The sequence below is a fragment of the Salvelinus alpinus genome, chromosome 9 (assembly GCF_045679555.1).
Source record: "Salvelinus alpinus chromosome 9, SLU_Salpinus.1, whole genome shotgun sequence".
Taxonomy (NCBI): Eukaryota; Metazoa; Chordata; class Actinopteri; order Salmoniformes; family Salmonidae; genus Salvelinus; species Salvelinus alpinus.
In genome coordinates, this window is record NC_092094.1 from 7,145,110 (window position 1) to 7,159,418 (window position 14,309).

General features: G+C 43.7%; 1 protein-coding gene across 1 annotated transcript; it reads right to left on the minus strand.

Moving 5' to 3' along the window:
• Nucleotides 1-3,920: 3,920 nt before the first annotated feature.
• On the minus strand, nucleotides 3,921-9,871 carry LOC139584226 (UDP-glucuronosyltransferase 2C1-like). Its single transcript, XM_071415830.1, has 3 exons — nucleotides 9,605-9,871; nucleotides 4,831-5,879; nucleotides 3,921-4,617 (listed from the first exon to the last, which is right to left on the minus strand). The coding sequence occupies exons 2-3, from the start codon at nucleotides 5,856-5,858 to the stop codon at nucleotides 4,044-4,046; spliced, it is 1,602 nt and encodes a 533-aa protein (XP_071271931.1). The 5' UTR covers nucleotides 5,859-5,879; nucleotides 9,605-9,871; the 3' UTR covers nucleotides 3,921-4,043.
• Between the last annotated feature and the right edge of the window lie 4,438 nt (nucleotides 9,872-14,309).

Here is a 14,309-nt window from a genome sequence, read left to right on the forward strand (position 1 = left end):
GCTGGAGAAGTGTGCTCTTCACAGATGAATCCCGGGTTCAACTGTATGGAGTCGTGTGGGCGAGCAGTTTGCTGATGTCAACAGAGTGCCCCATGGTGAGGTGAGGTTATGGTATGTGCAGGCATTAGCTACGGACAACGAACACAATTCCATTTTATCGATGGCAATTTTGAATGCACAGAGATACTTTGAAGAGATTGAGGCTCATTGTCGTGCCATTCATCCTCCGCCATCACATCATGTTTCAGCATGATAATCCATGGCCCCATGTCGCAAGGATCTGTACACAATTCCTGGAAGCTGAAAAGGGCCCAGTTCTTCCATGGCCTGCATACTCACCAGACTGATACTGACTGGCTTTCTGATCCACGCCCCTAACTCTTTTTTTCAGGTACAGTATCTGTTACCAAAAAGATGCATATCTGTATTCCCAGTCATGTGAAATCCATAGATTTATTTCAATTGACTGATTTCCTTATATGAACTGCAACTCAGTAAAATCTTTGAAATGCATGTTGCGTTTATATTTTTGTTTAGTGTGAAATTCCTATTGAAAATAAATGAAGTGGAACTGTTAATTCAGTTTACTTTCAGAATTGAATCAATATAAGTTTGACACCAATCCTGGTTACTGGACTGACCCCAATCCGGGTTACTGGACCACCCCAACCTTAGCTACTGGACTGACCCGTACCCTGGTTACTGAACTGACCCGACCCTGGTTACTGGACCGACCCCGACCCTGGTTATTTCTTACATTGCTACCCAAGGAAATCTTAAGTCTTATTACATACAGCCGGGAAGAACTATTGGATATACCATCATATACCATCATTAAGACCAGGAATACGACTTTCCCGCAGCGGATCCTTTGTTCGGAATACCACCCAGGGCAATGGATCTAATTCCAGAAGCTGATCCAAAACAACAGCGCCGCAGAAGGGGCAGACAAAGCGGCCTCCTCGTCAGACTCCGTAGACGTTCACATCGCCCACCGCTCCCGAGTATACTACTTGCCAATGTCCAGTCTCTTGACAAGAAGGTAGACGAAATTCGAGCAAGGGTTGCCTTCCAGAGAGACATCAGAGATTGTAACATTCTCTGTTTCACAGAAACATGGCACTCTCGGGACATGTAGTCGGTATCGGTTCAGCCACCGGGCATCTCCATGCATCGCGCCGATGAACACCTCTCGGGGCAGAGGAAGGGCGGGGGTGTATGCTTCATGATTAACGACTTATGGTGTAATCATAACATACAGGAACTCAAGTCCTTCTGCTCACCCAAACTAGAATTCCTTACAATCAAATGCCGGCCATTTTACCTACCAAGAGAATTCTCATCAGTTATAGTCACAGCTGTTTACATTCCCCCTCAAGCAGACAAGACGGCCCTAAAGGAACTTCACTGGACTCTATGTAAACAGGAAATCATATAATCATACATATCATCCTGAAGCTGCATTTATTGTAGCTGGGGATTTTAACAAAGCAAATTTGAGAACAAGGGTACCTAAATTCTATCATCATATTGATTGCACTAATACACTGGATCACTGCTACTCTAACTTCCGTGATGCATATAAAGCCCTCCCCCGCCCTCCCTTTGACAAATCCGACCACGACACCATCTTGCTCCTACCGTTTTATAGGCATAAACTCAAACAGGATGTACCAGTGACGAGAACCAGTCAACGCTGGTCTGACCAATCGGAATCCAAGCTTCAAGATTGTTTAGATCATATTGGAATATGTTCTGGTCAGCCTCAGAGAACAACATCGACCTATACGCTGACTCGTGAGTGAGTTTATAAAGAAGTGCATTGGAGATGTTGTACCCACTGTGACTATTAAAACCTACCCTAACCAGAAACCGTGGATGGATGGCGGCATTCGCGCAAAACTGAAAGCGTGATCCACCTCATTTAACCATGGAAAGAGGTCTGGGAATATGTCTGAATATAAACAGTGTAGTTATTCCCTCCGCAAGGCAATCAAACAAGCAAAATGCCAGTACAGGGACAAGGTGGAGTCGCAATTCAATAGCTCAGGCACGAGACGTATGTGGCAGAGTCTACAGGAAATCACAGACTACAAAAAGAAAAACAGCCACATCACGGAAACCGACGTCACACTTCCAGACAAACTAAATACCTTCTTTGCCCGCTTTTAGGATAATACAGTGCCAACATCGCAGTCCGCTAACAAGGACTGCGCACCCCTTCTCCTTCTCAGTGGCCGGCGTGAGTAAAACAGTTAAACAAGTTAACCCTCGCATGGCTACCCTATTCCATCTGGACAAAATTAATACCTATGTAAGAATGCTGTTCATTGACTACAGCTCAGCATTCAACACCATAGTACCCTCCAAGCTCATCATCAAGCTGGAGGCCCTGGGTCTCAACCCCACCCTGTGCAATTGGGTCCTGGACTTTCTGACTGGCCGCCCCCAGGTGGTGAAGGTAGGAAACAACATCTCCACTTCGCTGACCCTCAACACTGGGGCCCCACAAGGGTGAGTGCTCAGCCCCCTCTTGTACTCCCTGTTCACCCACGACTGCGTGGCCATGTACGCCTCCAACTTAATCATCAAGTTTGCAGATGACACAACAGTAGTGGGCTTGATTACCAACAACGACAAGACAGCCTACAGGGAGGAAGCAAGGGCACACGGAGTGTGGTGTCAGGAAAACAACCTTTCAATTAATGTCAACAAAACAAAGGAGATGATCATGGACTTCAGGAAACAGCAGAGGGAGCACCCCCCTGTCCACATCAAAGGGACAGCAGGTGGAACATTTTAAGTTCCTCGGCATACACATCACAGACAAAGTGAAATGGTCCACCCACATAGACAGTGTGGTGAAGAAGGCACAACAGTGCCTCTTCAACCTCTGAAGGCTGAAGAAATTTGGCTTGTCACCCAAAACCCTGACAAACTTTTACAGATGCATTATCGAGAGCATCCTGTCGGGCTGTATCACAGCCTGATACGGTAACTGCACCGCCCTAAACCGCAAGGCTCTCCAGAGGGTGATGCGGTCTGCACAACGTATCAACGGGGGCAAACTACCTGCCCTCCATGACACCTACAGCACCCGATGTCACAGGAAGGCCTAAAAGATCATCAAGGACAACAACGACCCGAGCCACTGACGGTTCACAACAATCCAGAAGGCGAGGTCAGTACAGGTGCATCAAAGCTGAGACCGAGACTGAAGAACAGCTTCTATCTCAAGGCCATCAAACTGCTAAACAGCAATCATTAACTCAGAGAGGCTGCTGCCTACATTGAGACCCAATCACTGGCCACTAACATATGGATCACTAGTCACTTTATACAATGCCACTTTAAATGAGGCCACTTTAATGTTGTCTACATATCTTACATTACTCATATCACACGTATATACTGTATTTTATACCATCTACTGCACCTTGCCTATGTCGCTCGGCCCTCGCTCATCCATATATTTATATGTACATATTCTCATTCAACCCTTTTAGATTTGTGTGTATAAGGTAGTTGTGAAATGGTTAGGAAATTGTTAGATTACTTGTTAGATATTACTGCACGGTCGAAACTAGAAACACAAGCATTTTGCTACACTCGCATTAACATCTGCTAACCATGTGTATGTGACCAAATAAAATTTGATTTGATTTATAGTATTACTGATTCTACAATGTTCTGTAAAAAATAAATGGATTGTCCATTACCTCTGCAGCAGCCATATGATTACAATGATCCTCACAGAAGATGACTTCCTATTTACCGGTGACAGAATTTCGGGCCAATTGTAAATGGACATGATAAAGTCATCGTGATCTCTTCCCCCGTCTCCTGAGTATACTGCATAGATTATTTAAATCCATACCCATTTAAAAAAAAAAAAAATTGAATGACAAAGATATTACATATCCTAAAACAATGTTTTATTGATAAAATACACATTTTATTAATAAAATGTAAATGTTATTGATAAATTGCTGATTGAGCAATGATAAGATAATATTTTAATATTCACATCTCAAAACACATTATCATTCACTTTTCACTTTGTTCCTGCAAAACACCTTACGCCAAACACATCTTACGACGGCCAGGCAAACCAGCGTTACAAGTAACACACACGCCAGCAAAGTCGCTATCACATCAACCGAGTGGTATACTATCCAGGACATCTTATAGGACTCTGTCCTCAGGTGACGAGCTCCTTTATGTCTCATAACAAACTCGATCCAGAACACTGCCTTGTCCAGTGGCTTAATGGGTTGGTCTCTGTGCAGTCTGGACAACCTCTGCATATTCTCCCTGTAGGATGGTTCATGGAGCACAGCCTTCAAAGCCTCCAGGAACACATTTCTGTCCATTGTGATGATATCCACCGTGTTAGCTGCCCCCCTCTCCTTCAATTTGGAGAGGTTGTCGGACTGGTCGAAGGCGAGAGGGAGGCCGACTACGGGGACGCCGTGGTAGATGGCCTCCTGGACACCGTTGGTTCCACCATGGGCTACGAAGGCCCGGATCTTGGGGTGTCCTAGGAGGTCATTCTGGGGAAGCCAGTCCACCAGTAGGGTGTTGTTACCCAGGGTAGAGGGTCTCTGTCCAGTATACCTGAGAACCACAAGAGAACCACAGTGGATATACATGGAAATCTGACACTTGTTTTTAAGTCTTGGCCCAGATAAATTCCTTGGACTAAAAGCATGCTCAATGGAGAATAACATTTGAAATAGTTTTTAGTCCAGGACCATGCCTTATAAAACCTGCTCCATTTTTATTCATAATTTGTTCAATTAATTAATTAAAGGATCTATCCATCCATACCTCCAGATGACCTTCTGAGGCAGCTGGGCGAACGCAGCAGCGATTTCATCTGCGATATCTTCCGGAAGCTCTGCCACCAAAGTCCCCAGAGTCATCATGACAACCCCATGCTCTCTGGAACTCTGAACAAACTCCTCCAGGTCCTGTGGAAGAGGCTTGGAGGGCTTACACTGGAACCCACCAATGTAGACTATATTCGGCATGGTGGGTTTCGGAAATTCAAAGACAAAATCGCTTCTCATGAGCCAGATATCTGCTTCCTGGAAGAACGCGTTGTAATCGACGTCAGCGCCAAAGTAACGCTGGACTATCGGTTTGTAGTTGGGTTCTGTGATAGATGCCAAGGTGTAACTCCCGAGTATGTAAGCTAACATGTTGGTGACTCTCTGGAGGAAGGTCATCTTATCTGTCAACTCTGTGGGTGTGTATGGGACGTAAGAGAGAGGCGACGGGGCGATGACCAAATGAGCTTCACCTTGAATGGTCCATCTGACATTGTAAACCAAAGGAAGGTGGAGGACGCGGGCCAAGATCGTCCCTGAACCAATCCCAGGATCTGTCAGAACCAAATCAAACTTAGCATCCTGAAGAGACTGGATCAACTCTTCGTCTTCAAGGACACGAGTGATCATTTCAGCCATGTTCTTGTGGAACTCGAAAAAAGTCTCCTTCATTGATGACTGAAGCTTGAGTTCGGTCCAAAAACTTTTCCCCTGCTCCCTTTGAATCTTCAGATGTTTACTTAATATAAATTCACCAAAGACGTTTTCATCGAAGCCACCAGTGTTGGGGATGGTAATGGTGGTGTAGTGGGGGGAATTCTCCTTGATGTACCAGCTGTTTGACGCTCGCAGCACTGTGATGTCATGGCCTTTGGAATGCAACTCTTCGATGATGACTTTCATGTTGACCCAGTGGCTTCCATCCATTGGGTAGATTAATATTTTACCCCCATAGACAATATTGGACAGGGTGAAGAGCAATACGACCAATGAGATAAGGGTTGGTTGATACATCCTTCCGTCCATGGTGAATCCTTCAGTGAAAACCTTAATTAGATACAAGGAAGTAGATGTCAAACAATCAATCACAATAATTAACTAGCCGTCAGCTATATATTTTTTTAGCACATTCTGTAACATCTGACAATTGTATAGGAATCAGAGAATTGAATTGTCTCTCTGGCCCTTTTTATAAAGTTTCGAAATGGGTTAGTATTCAACTAATCTACTAGGTAACCTAGCTACTGTATCATCCAAACCCATTTCTACAGGGTCATATTCAGATGGACTCATAGTTGCACAAGGTCATATCTGACACATCTGAATCAGACCTGGGTTCAAAAACGATTTGATATCATTTTCAAATACTTGAGCTGTGATTGAGTTTTGCTGTGACAATGGGACCAGTAGAAAAGTACAAAAAAGTACAAATCCGGCATTCCAGGCACTCCGAAAGCAAACGCTTAAAGTATTTTAAAGATTTCAAATGGTGGTTGAACCCAGGTCTGATCTGGGAGAGGGTTTATGGTTATGCAACCTCATTGTTCAATGAGAATATTCTGACTACTGCAGATCACATTAGGAAGCATAGAATGGGTTGTGGATGGGAGGAGCAGCTAGCTGTGTTGCTACCATGCTGTGTTGTCATGTGTTTCTACCATGCTGCGTTATCATGTGTTGCTACCATGCTGCGTTGTCATGTGTTGCTACCATGCTGCGTTGTCATGTGTTGCTACCATGCTGCGTTGTCATGTGTTGCTACCATGCTGCGTTGTCATGTGTTGCTACCATGCTGTGTTGTCATGTGTTGCTACCATGCTGCGTTGTCATGTGTTGCTACCATGCTGCGTTGTCATGTGTTGCTACCATGCTGCGTTGTCATGTGTTGCCACCATGCTGTGTTGTCATGTGTTGCTACCATGCTGTGTTGTCATGTTGTGTTGCTGCCATGCTGCGTTGTCATGCGTTGCTACCATGCTGCGTTGTCATGTGTTGGTACCATGCTGCGTTGTCATGTGTTGCTACCATGCTGTGTTGTCATGTGTTGCTACCATGCTGTGTTGTCATGTGTTGCTACCATTCTGTGCTGTCATGTGTTGCTACCATGCTGCGTTGTCATGTGTTGCTACCATGCTGTGTTGTCATGTGTTGCTACCATGTTGTGTTGTCATGTGTTGCTGCCATGCTGTGTTGTCATGTGTTGCTGCCATGCTGTGTTGTCATGTGTTGCTACCATTCTGTGTTGTCATGTGTTGCTGCCATGCTGTGTTGTCATGTGTTGCCATGCTGTGTTGTCATGTGTTGCCACCATTTTGTGTTGTCATGTGTTGCTACCATGCTGTGTTGTCATGTGTTGCTACCATGTTGTTGTCATGTTGTGTTGCTACCATGTTGTTGTCATGTTGTGTTGCTACCATGTTGTTGTCATGTTGTGTTGCTACCATGTTGTTGTCATGTTGTGTTGCTGCCATGCTGTGTTGTCATGTTGTGTTGCCACCATCTTGTGTTGTCATGTGTTGCTACCATGCTGTGTTGTCATGTGTTGCTACCATGTTGTTGTCATGTTGTGTTGCTACCATGTTGTTGTCATGTTGTGTTGCTACCATGTTGTTGTCATGTTGTGTTGCTACCATGTTGTTGTCATGTTGTGTTGCTACCATGTTGTTGTCATGTTGTGTTGCTGCCATGCTGTGTTGTTGTCTTAGGTCTCTCTTTATGTAGTGTTGTGGTGTCTCTCTTGTTGTGTTTTGTCCTGTATTTTTAATCCCAGCCTCCGTCCCCACAGGAGGCCTTTTGCCTTCCGGTAGGTCGTCATTGTAAATAAGAATGTGTTCTTAACTGACTTGCCTAGTTAAAAAAAAATAAAAAAAATAAAAGCCTGCTAGTCCCAGATCTGTTTGTACCGTCTTGACAAGTCTGTTTGTTTGGTGTGACAATCACCATACACTCTTAGAAAAAAAAGGTGCTATCTAGAACCTAAAAGGGTTCTTCGGCTGTTCCCATTGGAGAACCCTTTGAAGAACCACTTTAGGTTCCAGGTAGAACCTGTTTGGGTTCCATGTAGAACCCTGCCCACAGAGGGGTCCTACAGTACCTGAAACCAAAAAAGGGTTCTCCTACGGGGGCAGCCGAAGAACCCTATTGGAACCCTTTTTCTAAGTGTAGGAGTTGGCAAGGCAACACAAACAGACCTGGAACCCGGCTAAGGAGTAGCATCCATGGATCAACTCCTATTGCTACTACATCCTTAGAAATCCAGACCCGGTTTTGTGCAAAACATTCCACTTCTTGTGCTCCTTGTCATTGTTTGGACAAGGAGTGGTATCTCAGCACAAACAGACTAGATTTCTCCAGGTTACACAGATAACATACAATTAGTTGCATGGACTCACTCTGTGTGCAATAATAGTGTTTAACATGATTTTTGAATGACCACCTCATCTCTGTACCCCACACACACAATTATCTCTAAGGTCCTGTAGTCGGGCAGTGAATTTCAAACACAGATTCAACAACAAAGACCAGGGAGGTTTTCCAACGCCTCATAAAGAAGGGCATCTATTCGTAGATGGGTTATAAAAAAATATAACTTTTTTTTATTTTTAAAGCTGACAATGAATATCCCTTTGAGCATTGTGAATTTATGAATTACATTTTGGATGGTGTATCAATACATCTAGTCACTACAAAGATACAGGCGCTCTTCCTAACTCAGTTGCCGGAGAGGAAGGAAACCGCTCAGGGATTTCAACATGAGGCCAATGGTGACCTTAAAACAGTTACAGTTTAATAACTGTGATAGAAGAAAACTGAGGATGGATCAACAACATTGTAGTTACTCCACAATACTAACCTAAATGACAGAATGAAAAGAAGGAAGCCTGTACAGAATAAATACATTCTAAAACATGCATCCTATTTGCAACAAGGCACTAAAGTAAAACCGCAAAAAATGTGGCAAAGAAATTAACTTTATGTCCTGAATACAAAGCGTTATGTTTGGGGCAAATCCAACACAACCTATCACTGAGTACCACTCTTCATATTTTCAAGCATGGTGGTGGCTGCATCATGTTATGGGTATGCTTGTCATCGGCAAGGACTAGGGAGTTAAGGATAAAAAGAAACGGAATAGAACTAAGCACAGGCAGAATCCTAAAGGAAAACCTGGTTCAGTCTGCTTTTCAACAGACATTGGGAGACAAATTCTCCTTTCAGCAGGACAATAACCCAAAACACTAGACCAAATCTACACTGCATTGCTTACCAAGAAACCAATGAATGTTCCTGGGTGGCCGAAATACAGTTTTGACTTAAATCTGATTGAAAATCTATGGTAAGACCTGAAAATGGTAATCTAGCATTGATCAACAAGAAATTTGACAGAGCTTGAAGAATTTAGAAAATTGATAATGGGCAAATTTTGCACCATCCAGGCGTGGAAAGCTCTTAGAGATGTACTCAGAAAGACTCGCTGCCAAAGGTGCTTCTACAAAGTATTGACTCAGGGGTGTGGAATACTTATGTAAATTAGAAATGTCTGTATTTCACTTTCAATAAATGTGCAAACATTTCAAAAAACATGTTCAGGCTGTAACACAACAACATGTGGAATAAGTCAAGCGGTAGGAATACTTTCTGGAGGCACTGTAACTTACTAACTAACTGAACGAAATAAACTAAATATTTAAATAACCATTATTAACGTAACATTAAAGCCTTTATAAACCCTTAATGTACAGTGTTATCTCACTAACTGATAAATTACCTACCAAAATCAGCCAAGTCCACAAGCAGCTTTAAAATCCAAATCAGTGTTAGTTTGTCCAACTGCCCAGACAGCTACTTTAAATTCATTCACATATCAGTGAAAGGCAGTCCAGTAGGGCTGTGTCCTCTGATTGTTGGTATCAGACATGTGACATAAAGGTCAGTTAGGTTCCTCCTCTCTACTACAACAGTGCCTTGTTAACGCAAAACTACTTGGGGAGTCTGGAGGTTACACAATCTCTGTGTGACCAGTGGCAAATCGCACCCTATTCCCTACAAAGCGGACTGTTTTAAACCAGAGTCTTATGCAAAGAAAAACATTAGGTGTGTGTAACACTGCATTCCAGAACTTGTTTGAACTTTAGAAATGGTTTGTGTCCCAAATGGTACCCTTTTCCCTATATAGTGCACTACTTCTGACCAAGGCTCTGGTTAAAAGCAGTACACTATATAGGGGAAAGGGTGCCATTTGGAACACAAACCATGTTTAAAGTTCAAACAAGTTCTGCATCTGTTTTTTTTGTTTTTTTGCATGAGACTCAAACGCTTGCTCAAGTGAAAATGTTCAGTCCCACAATTCGCAACAAGCATGCATAAATGCATATCAGTTCCATACATAAAGAAATGTCCCACTTCGCCATTGGTAGCAATTGTAAGGTGACAGATAGCCTAGCGGTTAGAGAGGCAAGCCAGCAACTGGAAGCTTGCCAGTTCGTATCCAGGATCCGATGGGGAAAAAATCTGGTGCGTCTTGTGTTAAAAGCGTAAGTAACATTTGGGTTGACCTTGTGTGCAATTGACCAATAAAATGATCTTAATCTGTTAAGATAACATAGCCAAGGTGCATTGCACATTATAACACGTGACCATGACTGTGCTATACCTTGTATTACCATGTGACGGTCTCAATGACGCCTTAGAGAGGGTACAGAATGCAGTGCACAGACTTTGCATTACTGTGTAAGACAAGAATTATGAAGGCAATACAAAATAAAAATCTGAATAGTTGACCATTATTTAATAGTGAAAAGAGGGGCGTTGTTAAAAGTGAATGACGCCTTTAAAACAATAGTATAGTACGTAAACTCTCAAATTCTCTCTCTCTCTCTCTCTCTCTCTCTGATTAGCTATGAATCATTTTACTGTGTTGTCTCATTCTCAATATTCACCCACAGAGGATAAATTGAGAGAAGAGATCTCTGAAGTCTACATGAAAATGGTTAAAAAGCAACAAAATTGAAGTTTTGGCAGGACTTGAAATGGCGCCGAAGGGAATGGCTGTCATTTTACGGGCTCCTAACCAACTGTGATATTTTGTTTGTTTTTCCGCATTGTTTGTAATTTATTTTGTATACAATGTTGCTGCTACCGTCTCGTATGACCCGAAAAGAGATTCAGGACATCAGAACAGAGATTACTCACCTCAAACTGGACAAAGACTTTTTATTTTCTTTAATGAGTCCGACACAATGGATATACTGCTTCTCCCGAGACCAGGCCCAAATCCACGTCATTCGCCTGAAGAAAAGACGGAACTTTCAGGGGGCGTAGATCGGGGTGCCTTGTGGAAATTTGTCGGCAAGTGGGTAACCCGCCTCTACCACCCCTTCTATTGGCCAACGTGCAATCACTGGAAAATAAACTGCATGATCTTCGTTCGAGATTATCCTACCAACGGGACATTGAAAAGTGGGTGAATGACGACATGGATAACATTCAGCTGGCTGGGATTTCTGTGCATCGGCAGGACAGAACAGCTACGTCTGGTAAGATGGGCTGGGGGTATGTGTCTATTTGTCAATAAAAGCTGGTGCGCGATGTCTAATATTAAAGAAGTCTCGAGGTATTGCTCGCCTGAGGTAGAGTACCTCATGATAAGCTGTAGACCACACTATCTACCAAGAGAGTTTATCTATTTTATTCGTAGCCATCTATTTACCACCACAAACCGATGCTGGCACTAAGACCACACTCAACGAGCTGTATAAGGCCATAAGCAAACAAGAAAATTCTCATCCAGAAGCGTAGGTCCTAGTGGCCGGGGACTTTAATGCAGGCAAACTTAAATCCATTTTTACCTCATTTCTACCAATATGTCACATGTGCAACCAAAGGGGGAAAAAAAACTCTACACCACCTTTACTCCACACACAGAGACGCGTACAAAGCTCTTGCTCACCCTCCATTTGGCAAATCTGACCATAATTCTATCCTCCTGATTCCTGCTTACAAGCAAAAATGAAAGCAGGAAGTACCAGTGATTCGCTCAATACGGAAGTGGTCAGATGACGCGGATACTACGCTACATGACTGTTTTGCTAGCACATAATGGAATCTGTTTCGGGATTCATCCAATGGCAATGAGGAGTACACCACCTCAGTCACCGGCTTCATCAATAAGTGCATCGACGATGTCATCGCCACAGTGACCGTGCGTACATATCCAACCAGAAGCCATGGTAATTTCATGGTAAGGTCTACACCGGATTTTGATTTGATCCCAATTGAGAAGTTGTGGCAGGACTTGAAATGAGCAGTTGATGCTTGAAAACCCACAAATGTCGCTGAGTTACAACAGTTCTGCAGGGAAGAGTGGACCAAAATTCCTCCACAGCGACGTGAGCCTGATCAACATACCTCGCCCCCCGACCGTGGCCCCTAATTCACATGACTATGGGAGGGACTTAATGGAGAAGCTCGGGGTCACGGTCAGCCTGACTTCCGGGTACCGGCCTACACCCAACGGTGTGAAGAGGATGAACCAAGACTGGGGAGGTTCCTGAGGAGTCACTGTCAGGACCTGCAGAGTGAGTGGGCACGATTTCTACCATGGGCAGAGTATGCCCAGAACTTGCTGCGTCACTCTTCTACTGGATTGACCCCCTTCCAGTGTGCTCTGGGTTTTCAGCCAGCCCTGGCCCCGTGGACCCCGGGCGAGATCGACGCTCCTGCAGTTGAAAAGTAGTTCCGGCGCGCAGAAGAAGTGTGGAGCGACGCGCATGTGAGACTCCAGCGCATCGCCCATCGTCAAAAGGAACAGGCAGAACGCCACCGCAGTGAGACCCCTGTGTTCACCCAGAGGAGCGGTGTTGGGTTCCGGTGGAGGACATTCTGGATTCCAACATCATCTGTGATTTCCACTTTCGCCGCCCGGACCGACCCGCTCCTTGTCCTCAGGGTCACCTCCCTGGTCGGCGTCGTCCTGTAGCAGGAGCCGCGCGTCCGTGAGGGGGGACGGGCGTGCCTACTGTCACGTCTACTCCTGCGCCTCTCCTCTGGCGCACGACGTCGCCGGAATACTACCCACCGGTCCTGGGATTCATCATTACACACACCTGGCATCCTTCATTACTCTCACCTGCAGATCATCACGATTCACACCTGGACTCCATTACCTTCCTCATTACCTCCCCTTTATATGTCCCTTATGTTCATTCCTCAGTGGGTATTGTTTCCTGTTTTCATGCTATCTCGCCACTGTTACGCTGTCTTGTTACCTGTTCGTTGTTTTATTAAACGTTTCACCAGCACCTGTTTCTGGACTCACAGCATCATCGTTACAAACTCACCTCGTAGTCCGTAACTAAACCACCCGAGAAGCAGGGCATTAGACCTCTCACTAAAGGCATCAGTTATACTTAAATCCAAACTGTTTTGGGGTCAAATAAATTCCAGTAAATTCAGAAAATCTATTCCAAATTTTCCTCATTGAAAAGCATTGTGGAGAATTGGAATTTCAGTGTACTTCCTTAATTGACTGAACTTTAAATGGAATTGACTCCAACCCTGCTGGGAAGATAATATTCAACCAGACACTGCATTTCCCATTGGACAATATTCAAGTTGGATCAATTCTAGCCTGGTTCCAGAACTGTTTCTGCTGTCTTGCCAATTCCTATGGTAATGACCAAAGAGACCAACAGATCTGGGACCAGGCTAGATCAACTACAACATGTTAAATGAAACATCAACAAACATGTCAAATAGAAGAAATTACGGATACAAAAGCAGAGGCAGATAGTCCGGTAATCATAGCGACAGCATAGACAGGCGATCCTCACACAAGTGTTGTCAACTGTTAAAGTACTGTAAGGTTCAATGGACCATCGAAATCAACCAAATCAGAATCGACTGAAACAGTTATTCTGGAGAATGAGGCTAGATTTAAGAGTTAAAAGTGAAAATTAATTAAAAAGTTAAGTACCAACAATAAAGGTAACAGATTCTGTTTCACAGGTCCCAGAAACCTGATGCGTTCAGAGACACTTAGAGATGGGTTCTTGTTGCCGCAAGGGGCCGGTTCATATTCACTGACCTGACAGTTCTGGGTTGCATCGGAATGTGAGAATCGGTCATTCTTAATCCAGCATGGATTTATCCCTGCAGAGCAATAGGTTTTGAGTGACATTATCACTTACAAATTAAACAAAGCACATTTTTTTTTAAATGGAAAACTCAATTATACTAGCTACATACTAAATAAAATAGACATTGTCACTGCCTGGCCATCAATAATGAGGCTAGAATGAGAAGGAATATGGCAGAAACTCAACAATGAGGTGTCACACAAACAACTGATTGATCATATGGTGTTAAATCTAGTAGCATAAATTACAAGGCAGCATTTATTATGATACAAAAAAAATACTTTTGCAACCAAAGAAAATGATCTGCTCCTAATTTCGTATAGAGTTTAGTAAAGTGTAT